Below are 22042 nucleotides of genomic sequence, written 5' to 3'. Positions count from 1 at the left end.
ACTTTCAGTTGGCTGCATGAAATAGTTTTTTTTTTATTTAAAAAAAACCCTCCCGCAGCCACCCTGGCGATTTAATCAGAACGCCAGGGTGGTTAAGCAATAACAAGCAGAAAGCCCTGGAGAAGAGGCAGCCAATAGGGATAAAGACAGGGAGCATGGATGGAGCAGTGCGTAGGGATAGGCGAGTTGCTATTCTGACAAAAACTGTACAAGGCCCTTTTAAAATATAGTCAATTTGAAGGGGGAGATCTGGGGGCTGCTGCTGCAGCTAGCTCAGGGGCCCTGGGGGATGAATATGCTGGGGGGTGGCAGGGAGGGCCCCCAGGTTCATTTTGCCCTAGTGCCCCATTGTGGCTTGAACCAGCCCTGAATATGCCCCCAATAAAGGTATCAGAAGCATGAATTACATACAAAACCCTGAACCATGGATAATACAACATGCAGGCATTATGTGCATCATACCTCACTGGTAGCGTGTATTAGTGATTTACATTGCCAGCAAAAACAGTTTGACAGAACTTAAAGAGAGTATGCGTGCCCCTGCTAAACCGCCGCTATCCCTCGGCTTAACGGGGGTCCCTGATCCCCCAAATCCCCTCCGTAATGCGGGGGAGCGCTTCCTGGTTGGGGCAGGGCTAACCTCCGCAGCCCTGCCCCACGCGCGTCTGTCAGCGCGTATCTCCGCCTCTCCCCCGCCCCTCTCAGTCTTCCTTCACTGAGAGGGGCGGGGGAGAGGCGGCGATGCGCCGCTGATAGACGCGACTGGAGGCAGGGCTTCAGCCGTTAGCCCTGCCTCCAGGAACGACCAAGTCTGCGACCAAGTGTCGCAGTGGGGGGTTTGGGGGTGAAGGGACCCCCGTTTAGCGGCGCTATAGCGGCGGTTTAGCAGGGGCACACATGCCCCTGCTAACTATGAGCTCTGAAGCGAGATTTATTCTCGCTTCAGAGTCTCTTTTAAGGGCTTGTTTCCACTGTAGCGGTGCGGAATCGCCTGGATTCCACCGCTGAAGAAATCGCATGCGGCTGCGTTTCCGCATGCAGATTTACCCGCGATTTCGCATGCGATTTCACATGGCAAGGAGCCATGCGAATTTAACCATGTCACTGCCTTAAGTTCCATTGGCTTTCATGCAAAATCGCGGGGAAATACGCATGACAAAGCCGCATGCGATTTCCCTATTGAATACATTAGCGGCGATTCGCCCGCATTCCTGCCGCACGCGAATCTGCACGACCCTGTCGTGCAAATTTTCCCCGCACCGAAAAATGCCGCCGCACACGTGGAAACAGCCCCATCCACTAACATTAAGTATGCGAATCCGCATGCAGTGCCTGCATGCGGATTCGCTATAGTGGAAACAAGCCCTAAAGGAACCCTGAACAGTTTTTTTTTGTTGTTTTTAAAAAAAACAAAACAAAAAAAAATCTGCACTTACCTGGGGCTTCCACCCAGAGGACACCAAGGGACCTCGCAGGCTACAGGGGGCTGGGGAAACCCCAGGTAAGTCCAGATTTGCTTTTTTTTTGCCGCTGCTCAGAGTCCCTTCAATGGATCCAAATGCTTTCTATGCAAAGCAGTAATATTTGTTCACATCAGTCCATTTGGAACGGATTTGCTCATTCCGTTCCAATAAGCGGAATGCAAGTTTGAGACTTGCACAATTTTTCTGGATCATCTGGATGGCGACAGAATCAGTGCTAGCGTATGAAAATGGATCAGCAGGACGCTATTGCGGACAGGAATGCAAAGAATGGTATGCGTGGTCAGGGCTGCACAGGCGTAGTGGCCCACCAACTCCGAGTGGGCAAAAACAATACTAACCCACGGCGGAGGAACTTAGAATTACTGAGGACCAGCGAGTGCACAAGACGGCTGCAGGGGGCTGGTAGAAGCCCCAGGTAAGTTAAACTCTTTTTTTTCTTGCCTTTAGGATTCCTTTAAAGGGAACCAGAGACGAAGCACCCTCATGTATTTTACTATATAGATCAGTAAGAACATTAGAGAAAACACCTACTCCGCTCTCTGTTTCATCCTCTCTGCTAAAAGTGTCTGTTAGCAGCTGTGATAAGAATCCTGGACGGAGCATTCAGGCCTGGTGCACACCAAAAACCGCTAGCAGATCCGCAAAATGCTAGCAGATCCGCAAAATGCTAGCAGATTTTGAAACGCTTTTTCTTATTTTTCTGTAGCGTTTCAGCTAGCGTTTTGCGGTTTTGTGTAGCGGTTTTGGTGTAGTAGATTTCATATATTGTTACAGTAAAGCTGTTACTGAACAGCTTCTGTAACAAAAACGCCGGCAAAACCGCTCTGAACAGGCGTTTTTCAGAGCGGTTTGCGTTTTTCCCTATACTTAACATTGAGGCAGAAACGCATCCGAGATCCAAAAAATGCCTCACCCCGGGAGGATTCTTTTCTGCAAAACGCCTCCCACTCTGGTGTGCACCACCCCATTGAGATACATTGACCAAGCAGATCCGCAGCCGCAAGCGGCTGCAGAAACGCTGAAAAAGCTGCTCGGTGTGTACCAGCCCTCAGTCTGGCTTTGCAGGGAATAATTATAGCTGAGTCATTATAGCAGAGCCACAAGGGGGCAGGCTTGGGCTTGAAAAGACACCAGAGAAGACAGACTCAGCTATAATATTTCTATAGCAAAGCTAAACTGAATGCTCAGCCGGGAATTCTTATCAGAGGTGATAACAGTCAGATTAAACAGAGAACAATGAAACAAAGAGCAGATTAGGTGTTTACTGTCATGTTCCCACTGATTTATAAGGTAAAATACAAGAGGGCGCTTCGTCTCTGGTTCTCTTTAAAAAGGAAATTAATATGACAGCCTCTATATCACTCTTACCTCAGATTCACATTAAATGGATCAGTTTTTACAGTGTGAACCTGGCCTAACCCTGCACCATGAATAACATAACAGAGGCATTGCATGTACCATGCCTCAATCGGAGCAAGAATTAGCGATATACAAAACCCTGCACCATGGATAACACTGTAAGCAGACAATGATGTATTCATATTGACTGCGGACAATAAAGTTGGATTTGTGGCTCACAGGACAGGACCTGGAATATCACAGTTATTGGCAGGCAGCTCACACAGCTCTGCAATCTTCAGAATTTCAGGAATGAGGATAGTTTCAGATTAAAGAGGAATTGTAGTGAAAAGAACAATTAATAAAGTTGCTTATTTTTCTACAATATTCATTTATAGATTATTTAGTCAGCATTTGCCCATTGTAAAATCTTTCCTCTCCTATTTACATACTGACATCACACCAGTGATATCTTTAGTTCTGCCAGGTGATCTGTACGGAAGGTTTGTTACTGAGAGTTCTGTGCAGAGTGAGATACTGGTTGTTTGGCAGTTGGAAAAAGCTGTTATTTCCCACAATGCAATGAGGTTCACAGAGAGCAAACTGTCAGGACCATGGTCTTGACATCACACTGTGGGAGGGATTTCACCACAATATCAGCCACACAGTTGCCCCAGATGATCTGTTTGAGAAAAGGTAAACATTTCCTGTGGGAAAGGGGGTATCGGCTACTATTTGGTATGAAGTTTAATTCTTGGTTAAAGTTCCTCTTTAAATGTAACATCCGAGCTGGAAAAATAAATGAAATCTACTTACCCTTGGCTTCCTCCAGCCCCTAGCAGCTGATCTCTCCCACGCCGCAGCTCCACTCTCTGCCACTGGCCCGTGGCGCCTCGCCAGGCCGTCTTCTACTGCGCCTACGCGAGCGCAGCTGTCAATCAAATCCACGTTGTCTGGAGTGTACTGCGCAGTACACTCCGGCTATGTGGACTTGAATGACAGAAGTGCTTGCACAGGCGCAGTAGAGGACGACCTCGCGACCTCCTCAGTACTGGGAGCCAGCGGCAGAGAGTGAAGCTGCGGCGTGGGAAAGATCAGCTGCTAGGGGCTGGAGGAAGCCAAGGGTAAGTAGATTTCATTTTTTTCTTGGACCTTTCCTTTAACCACTTCCGTACCAGCAGTCTCTGCCGCCTTAAGGACCAGAGATTGCTGGTACGTTAAACCGCTGCCTCCTGACAAATCGCCGCTCTTGCCGGTGGTCACAACGCTGCCCCATCACCGCAGGCTCCTCTCTATGACGGTAGAGTGCTGACAGCTGGTCAGGAGCTGCTTTTATTGGCTCCTGACGCTATCAATGGGAGCCAATGTAATTGGCTCTCTGTGATCACGCGGTCAGGAGCCAATAAAAGCGGCTCCTGACCTGCTTACAGAGCTCTGCCGTCTTACAGACAGCAGAGCGAGCCAACTGCGTCGGGTGCAGAGCAGCGAGATTGGTGGCAACACATGATTCATTGCGACGTTGAATCTACGTCCAGTCAGAGCAACAGCACCACCTGCTGGATGTAGATTCGTACTGCGTCGGTCCAGGACCAGTTAAAGCAAACCCGGAATCCGGTAAGTGGCCTCAGGTTTGATACTTGCCTAAGAAGAGGGAAGACTGGTTATTATAGAACTCCCCAGTTCCTCTGTGCTGGCCATTGTTTCTGTGCCACCCCCAGTTAATTAAATCTCTTGGACCCAATAGGCTGAATAGTGCAGTATGGATGCACTCATCTTCAGAAGTACTTCTGCAGGCTGCCCGGAGACTATTCTAGAGCTATTCAACCTAACAGGTCCAAAAGGTTGAAATACCCAGGCACAGCGCAGGATTGCCGGCCAGCACAGGGGAAAAGGAAGGCTCTTTAGTATCAATATCTACAGCCTTCCCTCCACTTAGGCAGATATCACACATGAAACAAGTTTCCTCACCTCAGGTTTACTTTAAAGTGAGTCTGAAGCTAGCATGAAAAAAAAAAACATACTTGCCTAAGGAGAGGGTAGGCTCTAGGTCCCATAGGATGTTCACATTCCTCTCATGGTCCCCTCGTTCCAGAGCTGGCTCTCCCGCTACACGAGGCTTCGGAAGGCGGGCAGCTCCGCACTGCACTTGAGAGCGTGTTCACACATGCGCACTACAGAGCTGCCTGTCTTTGGAAGCACTTGGGCTCCCGAAGCCTCCCACAGCAGAAGTGAGCAGTCTCCGACCCATCGGTCAGAGTCTGATAACGGTGACAGTGGTAGAACGAAGGGACCGATAGAGGAGCAGGAGGGCTCTATAGGACCCAGAGCCTTCCCTCTACTTAGGTATGTTTTTGTTTTTTTATCTTCAGACTCACTTTAGGGCTTAGTACTTCCATCTCCGAGCTCTGCCCGTTTTTAACCAACCTCAGACAACTCCAGACAACTGATCCAGTTTATTAGAATAGTGACTCGTTATGCACAAAACACCATCTCACATAGTGAGAGTAATATGTCTTCCATGTATAGAAACTGAAGGGGAGACTGAGGACCCCCACACCATATACTGAAGTCCCCCTCTGTACACAGAGCTCAGTGTATGGAGACCCCCTCAATAGACACAGGAAACCACCTCTATGCTCACAGGAAGGGGGGCTACGTGTAGCACAGTGTCCGTCATATGGAGCTTTCCTCAGAGCTGCAGCCACTTCACAATGTAGACGTTCCTCTTGCCCACCCTGATGAGGGACAGCCCGTTGCGCAGGATATGCTGGCCGAGCACCAGAACCTCGTCTGGATTGGTCACCTTCCTGTGGTTGAAGCTCACGCCGCCTTTGGTGATTACGTCAAACCTGAAACACAGAAAGCAAAATATTAGTGAAGCGTCACTTTCCTGTGCTGTAACCCCCCCCCAAGCAAACTCACACCTGATTGACTGCTGCACCTGTCACGTGACTGGGTTTTTCTAGCAGACATTTTTGTTTCCTTCACAATAATATATATGCAGTTCCCAATTCCAGAGGTGGGTGGTGGTTTCAGGGCAGAATCAAACAAGGTTGACTCAGGGGGTCTTATAGGTGTGTTAGATTTGCCTTATGATGTGTACATATGTAATCGCCACCCGGACACTTGGGCGTAGGACACCGGTATGGCTTATCCTGCTGCTGCATAAGTTCCCGGCAACGTAAATTACTATTCCCCCTCCAGGTTCACGTGGATAGTGGGGAATGATGTAATTCAGCTTCCAGCTATTGCTGGAGGCCGAATTATAGTGTTTTAAAATGTAACTTCTGCTCCGTCTTCTGATGGCGGCGAAGTTACTCCCTGTGCACCGCTATAGCCGTAATTCCCATTACGGTCTATGGAGGCGCTGACTGCGCCCAAATCTCCTGCACTGAATACAACTGCTCTGCTTATGATTGGCCAGAGTTAGGTTTAGTTCACATTAGGCCTAACACACTCCAATTTAGCTGGGTGGAAGAGCATGTGTAAACAGATCTTATGTTAAAGTGTACCTGAGATGGGCCATGTGAGTATATTTATACTGTATATTCTGGCATAGAAGACTACTTTTTAAGTCATGAAAATCATCTGAAAAGTCAGAGGTCATCTTATACGCTGGGTGTGCACATGTGTGAGATCTGAGAGGCAGAGGAGGTGGTAAATAGGATACAAGGGTGGGGCCAGAAGGGTGAAAGAGGCGTGTTTTATGGGCACAGCGCGATCTATTCTTCCATACCGCTCTGATAAACAGGGAGACAAGGAGAGCTGACCAGTCCACTTAAGGCGGCCACACACACGATACAATAAAATGATCCGATTTTATGGCAATTCGATAAAAACTATCGGCTCTCCCGAAAAAATCTAACGTTTTTTTCCATTCGACTGAAAAATCCGGATTTCCCGTTTTTTTCGATTTTTATCTATCCGGAATGCCAGATATTTTTCTTCAATTTCTCTAAAGATTGTATGGTGTGTGTTAGATTGTCAATTTATTAATATACACACCCAAGCAATTTTCTCAGCGTTTCCAAACATTTTTATCATAATTGGGGAAAAATTTAACTATGTGTGGTACATTGGTCATATTTTTGAAATGTTACAATCCGTCAGAAAAATTGCTTGCAATTCTTAAATTGAACAGATATTTAAAAGATTGTATGGTGTGTGACCACCTTCAGGGAGAGTTGACCAATCCAACCTGTCAATCACCTGCATACTGTTATATACTGGGTACTACATACAGTGCAGCACCTGTATCTGTTCATACATAGCACCAGTATATGATTTTTTTTAATTTCTTCTGCGCATGCACGGCCACATGCACAACTTCGCCACGCACCCATGCCCAGGAGCATTGTGTGCCTGCACAGACGCAGAAGGCCCCCGTCTGCCGGAGCACAACAGGGGGTGTGCGTGCAGCTGGATTATCGGGGGATTTACAAGAGAACGGATCAGCCAGAGAAGACGGCAAGAGACCCCCACAAACCTAATGGGGCTGGAGGAAGCCCCAGGTAAGTATAAATACACCTACACGACCCATCTCAGGTTCCCTTTACACATAGGATACACGCACACTTTCAGTGCGTGTATCACTGCAGCAGAACAGGAGGGGCAGCGGAGTGAACGTTCCCAACAGGCACGATTTTTCCAGAACTCGTATACGCTGCGGATCCTCACGGAACGAGTGCAAGCTTATGGGAACGGACAACATCTGCTCTAACTAGGCTGGATATACCACCTGTCTTCTGTGTCTTCCACGCAAGCTGTCCACCACTGGGCTTGGGGACAAAAGCTGCTAGTCCCGGCAGAAGCATCAGGCTGCCATTGGATTTCAAAAGACTAATGGGAATCCTACCTTTAAATAGGTAGCATTCCTATTGATCTTAAACAACCACAACAAACAACATTTGTAAAGCGCTTTTCTTCCGTAGGACTCAAACCAGTTAACTAGTCGATTAGTACATTTTGGTACAGAAGAATAATTCTACAAGTCCACAAATGCCAGGCTAAACAGGTGGTTTTTCGGTCTGGATTTGAATAGCTCCAGGGATGGTGCTGTCTTTACTGGGTGTGGCAGGGAGTTCTAAATAGTAGGGGCAGCATGACAGAAAGCTCTGGCTCCAGAGGTTTTGAGGTGCACTCTGGGAGAGACCAAGTTTATAGAGCCTGCTGATCTGAGGTTGTGAGAGGAACCACACCTCTCCCAGAGTGCACCTCACAACCTCTGGAGCCAGAGCTTTCTGTCATGCTGAACTTGCTGAAGCTGCACCACGCAGCTTCGGCAAGTCCTTCATGTATTCAGGGCCCAAATTGTGCATGGATTTGAATGTGGGAACCCCAAAGCCCAGACGTGGTGCCAGCAGCACAGAGGACCCGAATGACGGAAGGCCATATGCACAACGTTGATAAGTGTAAACATCTCGCAGGACGCTGCTGCAGGGCTCCATGTATCTGCTCAGGATATGCTGTGAAGGCACTGCTGACCATCCAGAGCCGTGTGGACCATGCCTGGAGACACCATGTGTGTTAGGGTGATCATACACATGATTGTCCAATTTTTCCACCTCCATGTAATATGAGGGCTTACGCAATTTTCTCCTAGCATTCAAAATCTGTTATCCCTCATACTACATGGGGGCCGTAAAACTGACCCGCGATTGGCCAATAAAAATGGGATGTGTGTATGTACCTTAAGCCTGGTAGACACTTTCAATATTGATTGGCCAATCAATGATCAATTTTACCAAAAACATGTAGTGTGAGGGTCAACATATATGAATATACTATGAGTGAGATCTCATCTAATATTGGGTTGGATGATGTGTGGCAAAGTCACTTCAGTGGCTACCTCCACATGACCACCAAATAATCGCCCAATCACTGATGATTACAAGAATCTGAACTGGCTGGTTTACACCAACACACCCACCCTCCGGATCTGACCAGCAATGCACAGGAAGGGGGGACAGGAGGACACAGAGATATGGAGCATCCCCACAGACATGCTGCTCCTTCACTGTGTGAAGAGTGTGGAGACCCGGGGATTCTGGGAGAGCTGAGGATTCTGGGTAATCTCACATATGGGTCTGTACAAAGTTACTGCAGGGAGGTAGAATCGCACCTCTCTGAGCAGGCAGTGGTTAGCTTAGTCACACATACGTACCCCTGCGCCCCCTCGGGGATCGCCGAGACCCTCAGGCAGGTGTCCAGCACCCGGGTGCCCGGCTCATGCAGCATCTCAGAGAACGGAGCATCCTGGAAGAGTTCCTGCAGTTCCTGGTCAGACATGGCCTCCAGAGCGTCTATGCTGCTGTGATACAGCGCCTGCGTACACCTGCACGGCACAGAGCAAGCCTTAGAGGAGGAGATCACCACACACCACTGAACAACAACAACACAACTACACACAGATAGGCACCCAGTAAAACAAGTTAGAACGCTTTACTGAAGAAAAACATGCAGAGATAAATCACACACCCCCATCAGGAAAGGCAGCTTTCTTAGAACAGAGGAAGACAGAGAATACAGGAAATCACAATACCATAGAGATCATCATCACATTTTACACTCAATGACATCCTGTGGTTGGTTTACTATACTGCAGTTTAGGTGGTAATCCTGTCGACACTTCCAACATAAAGGTTATAAGCTGCAGAAAGTAACTTATTTTTTCTGCGATGAGCTGTAGGACTCATGCCACGGGAATGAGTCTGAGAGATAAGCAGAGCAACAGACTGCTTTGTTATCAGCACATCGCAGGGTTAGGCTCGGTTCACATTTGTTTTTAAAATGTATCCGTGGCTCCATTTTTGGGCCCGGTCCAAAACCACAGCCACGGATACAAATGTTAAATATAGCGGCCGTCTTCATCCACTTCAAAAACGGATCTGTGGGCAATCTGGGGGATCCGCTTTGAAAAACTGAACGGAGGGTCCAGGTTTGCAGGGTTTTCATGGACCTCGGACACACGCAGGGGCAATGAATGGCAATACAAAAACGGATCTCCCTCCACACTGGCTACTTTACACACAAAAATGGAGGGAGTTCCGTATTGCCTACTCCCTGCTCCTCCCCTCTATGTAACCCACCATAGGTGTCCCCAGGTAGCCTGGATGGGGGTAGCAGCCAGGTAAGGGGGCAGAGGGCAGGGAAGGGGGGGGGTCGACCACCCCTCCCTTAACTGGGTCCCCCCCTGTTCCCACTCCCTTCCAGCTATGTCCACTATAGCAAAGTATGCAAAAGTAATGAGCGAGTGGGGAAGCATTACTTTCCTTCCTCTGCTCGCCGCGTGACTTCCTGCAATGCCGCCCTCTAGTGGTTGGGCATTGCAGGAAGTCACGCTGCAAGCAGAGGAAGAAAGGCAATGGCTTCCCCGCTCGCTCATTACTTTTGCTATAGCGGACATAGCTGGAGGGGGAACCCAGGTGAGGGAGGGAGGGAGGGGGCGACCCCCTTCCCCGCCACCCTCTCCAGCTTGGCTCTGCATTTTTTTTTTAGAGAGAACAGGAAACACTTGGCAGCGTTCCTAATCAGGCCGCATCTGAAATGACTACCAACAGAGGTGCGCAGAGCTCCCCAGAGTCAAGTACACAGCTCATATTCAAAACAGATACAACCTATGCACTAAACCCTAAACTCTGAATAAAACGGAATGCAAACTTGAAACAATTGGGTGCAGCTAGCAACTGAACGTACATTTCTATACAGCCTTGCATGATCAGCACTGTGGAGAGTGTGGAATATGATGAGGTGTTCAGGAGAATCCAGCCACGCATGCTGCAGACAAAATCCACTCAAATTTAGGAGCCAAACCAATTTTAGTAAATATTGTTCCAGCTCCGCCCCCCGTTCTTCTAAGCATAAAAAAAGAGAACTTTCCTAAAATGCTGTATGGGGGTGTCAGTCCGCTAAAATGACATCAGCAATCCAAGATGTGCGAAATTAGAATCAGAAGAACACTGAACAACAGAAATTCTGAAGTGATGATGTCGATTAGTGAGAAGTATAAGCATTAGAAATACTTTTTTAAATGGACAAAGTCCCTCATGAAGCTCTGCACAACTTCATACAGGCTTGAGACCGCTCTAGCCTGATATTTCCTGTTAGGGGAGATGGGAGCTTCCTGTAAACTATAAGCCCCGCCTCCCTATGTACACAGGGGAAGCTGGACAAAGTACTCACATGTTTTCTATTCTTCCTACTCTGTATCACATGCTCACACAGATTGATCCACCCACTAGCTGAACCCAGAGAGGACAGGAAACAAGCTGCTCAGTGAAACAGGAAATTTAGCATCTGTCCGAGAAGTATCCTCTACATAGCCCCACCTACCTATCCACTTATCACTATCTGCCTATCGTTCATGGGTATAACCGCTTGCCATTTATAACTGCATGTTATTGATATCTGTCTGGTTATTGGTATTATCTGCTATAGGTTGGTCATTTTTGTGTGTCATTGACATCTGTCTATTGTTGGCGTTATCTGCTTTTCTTTGCCAATATCAGCATTTCATTGATATGAGCTCATTATTGGTATTAGCTTCATATTATTGATATCAGCCTATTGATAGTATTATTGTTGCTAGGGTGCCCATACACCACATCGATTTCCCATCGAAATACAGATTCGATCAATGTGAAATTGTTAACGCGGATGTTGCCCGATCAACTGATTTCCACCCGAAATCGATCGATTCAGTCGATCTGTCCAGGTGGAAAATTTTGCTCGATCGCCGGCGGGTCGGGAGTGCATCGTTAGCGGCATTCATTATGGCGAAGACCGACGCAGCAGTAATATCACCTGTCTGGCGGCGCGAGTCCCTGCAGCCTCTCACTTCTTCCGGCGTCTGCTCTTCACTTCCTGTGAGAAGGCGAAGTTCAAACAGTAGAGTGCCCTCTACTGTTTTAACTTACGCTTGTCACAGGACGGGACAGGAAGTGAAGGGGAGAACAGAGGAAGACGCCAGAAGAAAAGAGAGATTGCAGGGACCCGCGCTGGCAGACGGGTGATATCATTGGAGCGGCGAGGCAGGCGGCAGCTCCACAGATTGTAAATCGATTGCATGCTGAAATCGATTCAAAATCTGTGTGCAGTGTATGGGCAGCCAATAGATCCCTCTGTGATCAGATTCGATCAGAGAGGGATCTATCTGCTGGTCGATCTGGTTTGCAATCGACTAGTGTATGGCAGCCTTTAATGTCGGCTTGTCATTGGAATCTGCTTGTCGCTGGTATTTTCTGCATACCATTGGTGAAAAAATAACCTCATAATTATAAGACTAGCCAGCTCGATTTGTATTTTTCAGTTATTATAGTAAACTAGCTGATTGCCCGGCGTTGCCCGGGTATGTATTTGGCTAGTGTCGGCTCCACCCACTTTTTCTAGCCCTAACACACAATTACTCAATGACCAAGTTTGTGAGCTTTGTGGTCTTTGGCATCAATAGTTTGCATTGAAATGAAAAAAAATCTGACGGGCTGTTTGTGGCTCCACGCCCTTTTCTGAATTTGAACCCCAGTCACCCAATGACCAACTGTACCAGGTTTGAGGCCTGTGCCATTAACAGTGCAAGAATAGTAGCAATTAAATATTCCCTTAAAAGCAATAGGTGAAGCTTTATTCACTTTTGTAGGCTTCACTCACTTTTCTGAATATTAATCCCATTCAACGAGTGACCAACTGTGCAAAGTTTAAGAACCCTCCCCTTAACAGTGTAAGAATGGCTGCAGTTTACATTTTCCCAGTGAAATGTGTATTTGTCTCCACCCACTGATGACCCGGTGTTGCCCGGGTATGTATTTGACTGGTGTTGGTTTCGCCCACTTTTTCTAACCTTTACGCACAAACACTCAATGACCAAGTTTGTGAGCTTTGGGGTCTTTAGCATGAATAATTTGTAATTCCTATAGAAATTAAACAAATCAGATTGGCTGTTTGTGGCTGCGCTCCTCTCCAGCATTTGAACCCCAGTCACTCAATGACCAACTGTAGCAGGTTTGAGGCATCTGCTATTAACAGTGTAAAAATGGCAGCAATTTAAATATTCCCTTTGAAAATCAACAGGATAATTTTGATTGGCTATTATAGGCTCCACCCACTTCCCTGAATATTACTCTGTCACCCAGTGACCATTTGGGCAAAGTTTGGGAACCCTGCCATAAACAGTGTAAGAAGGACTGCAGTCCTACATTTTCCCAGTGAAATTTGTTTTTGGCTCCGCCCACTTTTTGTAGCCTGGACACACAGTCACTCAATGACCAAGTTTGTGAGCTTTGGGGTCCTTGGCATCAATAATTTGTATTTTCCCAAGAAATGAAACTGTTTGTGGCTCTGTCCCCTTTTCTGAATTTGAACCCCAATGACTAACTGTACCAGGTTTGAGGCTTGTGCCATTAACAGTGCAAGAATGGCAGCAATTTTAATATTCCCCTCGAAAATCAACAGGTGATTTTGATTTTTTTTTAGGCTCCACCCACTTTTCTGAATATTAATCACAGTCACCCAGTAACCAGCTGTGCAAAGTTTGAGAACCCTGCCATTAGCAGTGAAGAAGGTCTGCAGTTAACAATTTCCCAGAAAAATCTGTTTTTGACTCCACCCACTTTTTGTAACCTTGACACACAGTCACTACTCAATGACCAAGTTTGTGAGCTTTAGGGTTCCTGGCATCAAAATTGTGTGAATGGAAGCAGTTTATCCAGAAAAGCAAATCTGATTGGCTGTTTGTGGCTCCGCCCCTTTAGTGAATTTGAACCCCAGTCACTTGATGACCGAGTGTAGCAGGTTTGAGGCCTCTGCCATAAACAGTGTAAGAATGACAGCAGTTTCAACATTCCCCTTGAAAATCAATAGGTGAATTTTGATTGGCTCTTGTAGGCTCCACCTACTTTTCTGAATATTAATCCTAGTCCCCCAGTGACCAACTGTGTCAAGTTTGAGAACCCTGCCATTAACAGTGTAAGAATAGCTGCAATTTATATTTTCCCATGTAAAAAGTTAGTTGTTTTTTGCTCTGCCCACTATTTCTAACCTTGACATACAGTCACTCAATGACCAAGTTTATGAGCTGTGGGGTCTTTGGCATCAATAAGTTGCATTTTACCATTGAAATGAAACAAATCTGATTGGCTGTTTATGGCCCACTCCCTTTTCAGAATTTAAACCGCAGTCTCCCAGTGACTGACTGTACCAGATTTGAGGCCTCTGCCATTAAGAGTGTATGAATGGCATCAATGTAAATAATCCCCTTGAAAATCATTGTGAATGAATTTTGATTGGCTGCTGTAGGCTCCACCCACTTTCCAGAATATTAGTCCCAGTCACCCAGTGGCCAACTGTGTCAAGTTTGAGAACCCTGCCAATAACAGAATGGCTGAAATCAATCTAAAAAATCTGATTGGCTGTTTGTGGCTCCACCCCCTTTAGTGAATTTGGACCCCAGTCACCCAATAACTGACTGTATCAGGTTTGAGGCCTCTGCCATTAACTGTGTAAGAATGGTAGCAATGTAAATATTCCCCTTGAAAATCAATAGGTGAATTTTGATTGGCTGTTTAGGCTCCACCCACATTTCTGAATATTAATCCCAGTCACTCAGTGGCCAATTGTTTCAAGTTTGGGAACCCTGCCATGTAAAAAATTAAGTTGTTGGCGCCGCACACTTTTTCTAACCTTGACATACAGTCACTCAGTTATCAAGTTTATCAGCTTTGGGGTCCTTGGTATCAATAGTTTGTATATTCCCATTGAAAAATAAACAAATCTGATTGGCTGTTTGTGGCTCCGCCCCTTTCTGGATTTGAACCCTAATCACCCAGTGACCAACTGTACCAGGTTTGAGGCATCTGCTATTAACAGTATAAGAATGGTAGCAGCTTAAATATTACCTTTGAAAATCGAAAGGTGAATTTTTATTGGCTGTTGTAGGCTCCACCCACCTTCCAAAATCTTAATCTCATTCACCCAGTGACCAACTGTGCAAAGTTTAAGAGACCTGCCATTAACAGTGTAAGAATGGCTGCAGTTTATATTTTCCAGTGAAATTTGTTTTTGGCTTCGCCCACTTTTTGTAACCTTGACACACGGTCACCCAGTGATCAAGTTTGTGAGCTTTCAGGTTCCTGGCATCAAAAATGGGTGAATGGAAGCAGTTTATCCACTAAGGAAATCTGATTGGCTGTAGGCTGCCCCGCCCCTTTAGTGAATTTGGACCCCAGTCACCCAATGACCAACTGTAGTAAGTTTAAAGCCTTTCCCATTAACAGTTTAAGAATGGCAGCAGTTTAAATATTCCCCTTGAAAATCAATAGGTGAATTTTGATTGGCTGTTGTAGGCTCCACCCACTTTCTTGAATCTTAATCGCATTCACCCAGTGACCAACTGTGGCAAGTTTGAGAACCCTGCGATTAACAGTGTAAGAATGGATGCAGTTTACATTTTCCCATTTAAAATGAATGGCTGAAATTTGATTGGCTGTGTTATGCTCCTCCCACTTTTCCTGGATTCGTAACCTCGGTCACCAAGTGACCAACTGTGCCAAGTGTGGGGACTCTGGCTTGATTACTGTGAGAATGGCAGCCTTTTACATTTTTTCCATTGACTTGAATGGGTGAAATCTGATTTGCTGTTTGTAGCTCCGCCCAGGTGTGCAGGGGGGCCGCGAGACCCCCAGAACATATCATCCCAGGTAGTAAGGGATCTGTGTACCAAGTTTCGTTCAAATCGGTCAAGCCGTTTTCGAGTGATCGCGGCACATACACACACACACACACACACACACACACACACACACACACACACACACACACACACACACACACACACACACACACACACACACACACACACACACACACACACACACACACACACACACACACACACACACACACACACACACACACACACACACACACACACACACACACACACACACACACACACACACACACACACACACACACACACACACACACACACACACACACACACATCCGATTTTATATACCGTATTTCGCGCCGTATAAGACGCTCCGGAATATAAGACGCACCCTGGTTTAGAGGGCAAAAACCAGGGAAAAAAAAATATACTAACCTGGAGCATCTATATTCCAGGAGCGTCTTGTAAATGTTCTCCACCAATGATTGTGTCTCCCATGTGCTCTCTTCGGCCCCCCATGTACTCCCTTCTGTCCACAGTGTGCCCCCTCCTGTCTTCAGAGTGTCCCCAGTGTGTCCCCTTCTGTCCACCATATGTCCCCAGTGTATCCTCTTATATACCCATGTGTACCTTCTAATCCCATTATATCTGTCCCCAGTGTATCCCACTCCCCCGCATGTTCTCCTGCCCAATCCATGTGTGCTTTGCTGCCCCCAGTATGTTCCTCTGCCCCTTTCATGTGTGCTGTGCTGCCCCCAGTATGTTCCTCTGCCCCCTCCATGTGTGCTGTGCTGCCCCCAGTATGTTCCTCTGCCCCTTTCATGTGTGCTCTGCTGCCCCAAGTATGTTCCTCTGCCCCTCCATGCGTGCTGTGCTGCCCCCAGTATGTTTCTCTACCCCCTCCATGTATGCCCCCCCCGGCATGCCCGCATGTTCCTGCTGCCCCCCGCTCCCGAGTATGTTGTGCTGCCCCCCGCACATATGCTGCACTGCCTCCGGCTTCCGCATATATGCTGCGCTGCCCCTGCATACCTGTATGTTCTGTGCCCCTCGTATACCGATGAATTAGCGGCAGTAAGCGGCTCACCTCCCTCAAAGTTCCCGCAGTGACAGCAGACCTTTTTATGTCCCGCGCGGCTCCCCGTAGTAAAGGCTTCTGCTAATGACGCGAACAGCAGAAGCCTCCACTACGGGGAGCTGCGCGGGACATAAAAGGTCTGCTGTCACTGCGGGAACTGAGGGAGGTGAGCCGCTTACTGCCGCTAATTCATCGGTATACGAGGGGCACAGAACATACAGGTATGCAGGGGCAGCGCAGCATATATGCGGGGGCAGCGCAACATACTCGGGAGCGGGGGGGGGGGGGGGCAGCAGGAACATGCGGGCATGCCGGGGGGCAGCGCAGCAGACATAGAGTCAGTGCAGGGAATCCCCAATGTGCCGGCGGGTCGGCGGTTCCTATCGGCGATCGTTCGTTAGTTGGGGATTCCCTGTATTTGTCGTATAAGACGCAGGGACTTTTTCTCCCCATTTTTGGGGGAGAAAAAGTGCGTCTTATACGACGGAAAATACGGTATATAGATTGCTCTAAAACATGGATGTCAGTTGTTTGGACAGGACTAGGATTGGTCAATGAGATGCAAATAATTTCAAGTTGATGCAGCATTATGCAAATTTTGCATGCAAATTGATGCAGCTTGAAAATAGACCAACTACACCCTGCTGATGTAAAATGTGTTTGCTCTATTTCCAAGCTGCATAAATCTGCATCAATTTGAAATTATTTGCATCTCATTGACCATCCCAAGACAGGACATAATTCCAGCGCTCGCTATTGTGCTAATTTCCCTGGATACACCACTAGGGGTCAGAACTCACCTCTTGGCGGACTGCAGTCCTTCCTTGCCATGGACCAGCTTGGTGACCTCTGCGGCCAGCCGCTTGTGGGGGATTCTCTTCTCTGGCTCCTTGTTGTGCTGCTGCATGATGTGCTCAATCTCTGGCAGCGGCAGCAAGGTGAACAGCTTCAGGAACCTGCAGAGAAGTCACTGTGAGACATTGCAGAGTATGGGCTCAGCTGCACAGATACACTCCGCACAGTTCTCCCCCACACTGACACTCCGTACAGATCTCCCAGAGAACCCCACAATGACACTGCACAGATCTCCCCAGGATCCCACACTGACACTCTGCACAGATCTCCCCAGGATCCCACACTGACACTCTGCACAGATCTCCCCCAGGACCCCACACTGACACTCTGCACAGATCTCCCCCAGGACCCCACACTGACACTCTGCACAGATCTCCCCCAGGACCCCGCACTGACACTCTGCACAGATCTCCCCCAGGACCCCACACTGACACTCTGCACAGATCTCCCCCAGGACCCCACACTGACACTCTGCACAGATCTCCCCCAGGACCCCACACTGACACTCTGCACAGATCTCCCCCAGGACCCCACACTGACACTCTGCACAGATCTCCCCCAGGACCCCACACTGACACTCTGCACAGATCTCCCCCAGGACCCCACACTGACACTCTGCACAGATCTCCCCCAGGACCCCACACTGACACTCTGCACAGATCTCCCCCAGGACCCCACACTGACACTCTGCACAGATCTCCCCCAGGACCCCACACTGACACTCTGCACAGATCTCCCCCAGGACCCCACACTGACACTCTGCACAGATCTCCCCCAGGACCCCACACTGACACTCTGCACAGATCTCCCCCAGGACCCCACACTGACACTCTGCACAGATCTCCCCCAGGATCCCACACTGACACTCTGCACAGATCTCCCCCAGGACCCCACACTGACACTCTGCACAGATCTCCCCCAGGACCCCACACTGACACTCTGCACAGATCTCCCCAGGATCCCACACTGACACTCTGCACAGATCTCCCCCAGGACCCCACACTGACACTCTGCACAGATCTCCCCCAGGACCCCACACTGACACTCTGCACAGATCTCCCCCAGGATCCCACACCGACACTCTGCACAGATCTCCCCCAGGATCTCACACTGAATCTGTACAGATACAAGGCTTTCACTGTATTTACTAACACTGCTCTATATCCTGCTGGCTCAGAGGTTCACTAAATCCTGAACTAGTGGAGGTCAAGGGGGCACCAACTCCTGCTGATCCTAATACAATTTGGATGAGGCTGGGGTCCTATGAACACAGCTTAGTACCTCTTCCCTATATCACTGTGTATTTTTTCATTCGCAGGCCACATTCCTCTCCTCTCTCTCCTTGCAGAGCTGCCAACAGAGCATAATGACAGGTTTAACTCACCCAATTTCAGATTCTCACAGAGCCGATCTCTATAGCCACAGCGGCGTCATGTGACGCGCTGGCAGGTACTGACGCAGGGTCACATGATGTCATTATGTGGCAATGGACATCAGCTCTGGAAGCTGTAATTGGGTGAGTTAAAGGCAAGCAGTTAAACTTTTGCTCTGCAGGGGTGGGGGTGGGCTGAAGGGCCAAAGTCAAAAGTACTAATGGGCCTGGTACGGCCCGCAGTTTGCCAAGCTCTGGTGTAGCCAGCATGGGCCCAGCTTTATCCTACGGCAGTGGAGACAATGAAATACCACTGTAATTAGCAGAAAGGCGTTATAAATTTCCTGATACATGTCACAGGTGGTTCTTACCGCTCTATACAGCCATCCGGCTGCCGGACAAAGTACTGATACAGCTCAAAGGGTGAAGTTCTGTCCCGGCTCAACCATACGGCGTTACCGGCGGTCTTCCCCAGCTTGTCTCCGGCAGTGCTGGTGATGAGAGGTATGGTGATGCCAAAAACATCTTCCCCTGTAGTTCTGTAACAAGAGAGACAAGCACATTGATTAACTACAGATTAACGGCCTCAACACAACTGTCACAATACAGGAACTGCTACATAATCTGCCAGCCAACATAGATCAACTGCCACAACACTTCTCTCAGAATACAGCAGCTGCCAGCCAACACGCAGATTGACTGCCACAAAAACATCTATTAATAAAAAGCACAGCTCTATCTTCCTAAAGAGAAAAAAATTGAAAGCTGTGTAAACACACGCACAAGAGATGGCACTATTGTGGTTGAAGCAGGGACGGACCTCTGGATGAAGTCGTGGCCGGACATGAGGTTGCCCAGTTGGTCGGTTCCCCCCAGCTGCAGGCGGCAGCCATGCTTCTTGTTAAGGTAGTAGAAGTCGTAGGCTTGGAAGACCTGATAGGTGAACTCGGCGAGGCTCATCCCTTCAGAGGAGTGGAGTCGGCTCTGCACACTGTGGCGGCTCAGCATGGTGCCCATCCGGAAGTGGCGTCCCACTGTGGACAGGAACTCCACCACGTCCCACTTCCGGTACCAGGTGGCGTTGTTCAGCACGGTGAAGCTCCCAGGGGGCGGGGTTTGCCCTGCGGGGGTGGGATATAATTCCTGGCTGTAGGAAAAAAGGCGGTTCAGGCAGTCCCGCAGGCCCTGCACATTCTGCTCCACCTGCTCCAGGCTCAGCGGCTCCCTCTCCTGGCTGCGGCCGCTGGGATCCCCGATCCGGGCTGTGGCCCCCCCTATCAGGGCGATGACGTGATGCCCAGCACGCTGGAAGTGTAACAGCCCCAGCACGGCCAGCAGGTGCCCCACATGCAGGGAGTCTGCGGAGGGGTCAAACCCGCAATACAGAGTCTGCGGGGCGGAGAGCAGCTCGGGCAGCCGCTGGGGGGCGCTCTCTGCCGGGAACACATCCCGGAATAACCCCCGCCGGGTGCCGGAGAGCAGCGGGGAGGAGGAGGAGGAGCTCATCCCGCGTACCGAGCGCAGCCACAGCCGCCCAACAGAGCGGACAGCATGCAGCACGGGCGCCGCCATCTTGTGCGTCATGTGACCTCCGAGGAGGAGCTCTCTGCTGACATCTAGCGGCCGCACGCAGTAGAGTGCCTGTGTAATGCCTGATTACGCTGCCTCAAAGCTGCCCTCCATGGCAGACATGACTTCCTCATTCTGCGGAGATCGCTTCCCCATTCCACAGAGAGAAGGCAGCACAATCAGACATAAGCCAGTGGCGTAGCTAAGGAGCTGTGGGCCCCGATGCAAGTTTTACAATGGGGCCCCCCAAGCACTCTATACATAACAATTGATACGGTGCACCAAAACCTGCCAATGGCAACTACAGTGTCAGAGGTGCAAGAAGGGGATGGGGAACAGCTAGTTAATGATTACCACTATTCAATGTATCTATAGAAATGATTATTATGAGCACAGGACTAATATAGAGCTAATACTGTAGTTGAGGGAGGGCCCCTCTGGCCCAAGGGCCCCGATGCGGTCGCTACCGCTGCAACACCTATTGCTACGCCCCTGCATAGCACAGCTTAGATTGTGCTTCTGCAGAGCTGCCCTCCAATGGTAATTAATCCGCAGCACTTCTGTGCTGTGAATGGGGTCTATCGTAATGCGCTGAAGGTGGCTGATTGTAGGAGAAGATTACCGACAGAGGACAGGACGTTAGGTTAATTTGCAGGACAGACAGCAGTCAGAAGTGCTTGATTAGAATACTGAGGGCTCTATTCATAAAAAAGATGTGGCGAAAAAACTCCTGGAGGGAAAATACCGCAGCGGTATTTTACACTTCTGGGTGGTCATTCAAAAAAAATCTTGAAAGCTGCGATGTAAGAGCGGAGATCTCCCGCTGAAAGCTGGCGGTAAGCTGTCGGAAGGCATGCGGAAACACTTCAGCCGGCAGAGTCCCTCCGTGCACTGCTCTCTCTGGGAGGTCTGTCCCATTCACTTGTATGTAATCCGCAAAATCAGAGGAAGCGGTATTTCCCGTCCACATACCGCTTCCTCTAATCTTTATGAATGGCCATTTTGTTACTTTTTTCTAGATTAATCTAGAAAAACACTGGAGAAGGCGGAAATTTCTCGCTCTGCTGGGGGATTGTAGATTTTCATGCGGGAACAGTTTTTTTGAATGCCCACTTTGCTAAATGGACGGGAAAATCCGCTGTTTTGAGCGGAAAACTTGCGGTAAGGTTTTATGAATAGAGCCCTGAGAGTGTAATCCAATCAGCCATCTAGCTGCTGTTCAGTTTCTACATTACTACAGTTGCTGCATTTTTTTTTTTAACAGGAGAGACCTATTTTATGTGACATAACTACCGGGAGCAAAGACACTTTTTAGTTGGGATATATTATCGTTATTTAGTATTTATATAGCGCCAACATTTTACCCATCGTATATATTGGCTATCATTCATAAAAGTGCTGTCGGTAAAATAAATCCATGCGTGAAAACACTGCTGCCGGTATTTCAGCCTTTGGGTGGTCATTCATAAAAATGTTGCCTGTTGCGATAGGAGTGCGGAGCTATCCCGCTGTAGGCTGTCGGTAGGAAACAGAAGAAGCTGGCCGAGTCCCTCCATGCGGTGTTCTCTCTGCTGCTGCTTGGGAGGTCTGTCCCATTCACTTACATGTACTCCGCATGCTTATCGCTACATCCAGGGGAGCGGTAATCCCAGTCCGCATACCGCTTGCGTTAATTTTTATGAAT

At 48.5% G+C, this 22042-nt stretch overlaps 1 protein-coding gene across 1 annotated transcript; it reads right to left on the bottom strand.

Annotated features, from left to right (window-relative positions):
* Positions 1-5256: 5256 nt before the first annotated feature.
* YARS2 (tyrosyl-tRNA synthetase 2) lies at positions 5257-20375 on the bottom strand. The gene is made up of 5 exons (XM_068273080.1): positions 19610-20375; positions 19161-19328; positions 17363-17518; positions 8986-9156; positions 5257-5671 (listed from the first exon to the last, which is right to left on the bottom strand). The coding sequence occupies exons 1-5, from the start codon at positions 20371-20373 to the stop codon at positions 5512-5514; spliced, it is 1419 nt and encodes a 472-aa protein (XP_068129181.1). The 5' UTR covers positions 20374-20375; the 3' UTR covers positions 5257-5511.
* Between the last annotated feature and the right edge of the window lie 1667 nt (positions 20376-22042).

The sequence above is a fragment of the Hyperolius riggenbachi genome, chromosome 3, assembly GCF_040937935.1.
Source record: "Hyperolius riggenbachi isolate aHypRig1 chromosome 3, aHypRig1.pri, whole genome shotgun sequence".
Lineage (NCBI taxonomy): Eukaryota > Metazoa > Chordata > Amphibia > Anura > Hyperoliidae > Hyperolius > Hyperolius riggenbachi.
The sequence above is the reverse complement of the archived record's forward strand: the minus strand, read 5'-3'. Positions and strand labels throughout refer to the sequence as shown.

Coding starts and splice junctions, on each gene's coding strand:
- YARS2 (XM_068273080.1), bottom strand. CDS start 20,373: ATGACGCACAAGATGGCGGCGCCCGTGCTGCATGCTGTCCGCTCTGTT. Junction 17,519..19,160: donor CCGGATGGCTGTATAGAGCG/GTAAGAACCACC, acceptor ACTTCTCTGCAG/GTTCCTGAAGCTGTTCACCT. Junction 9,157..17,362: donor GGACTGCAGTCCGCCAAGAG/GTGAGTTCTGAC, acceptor TGTGCCGTGCAG/GTGTACGCAGGCGCTGTATC.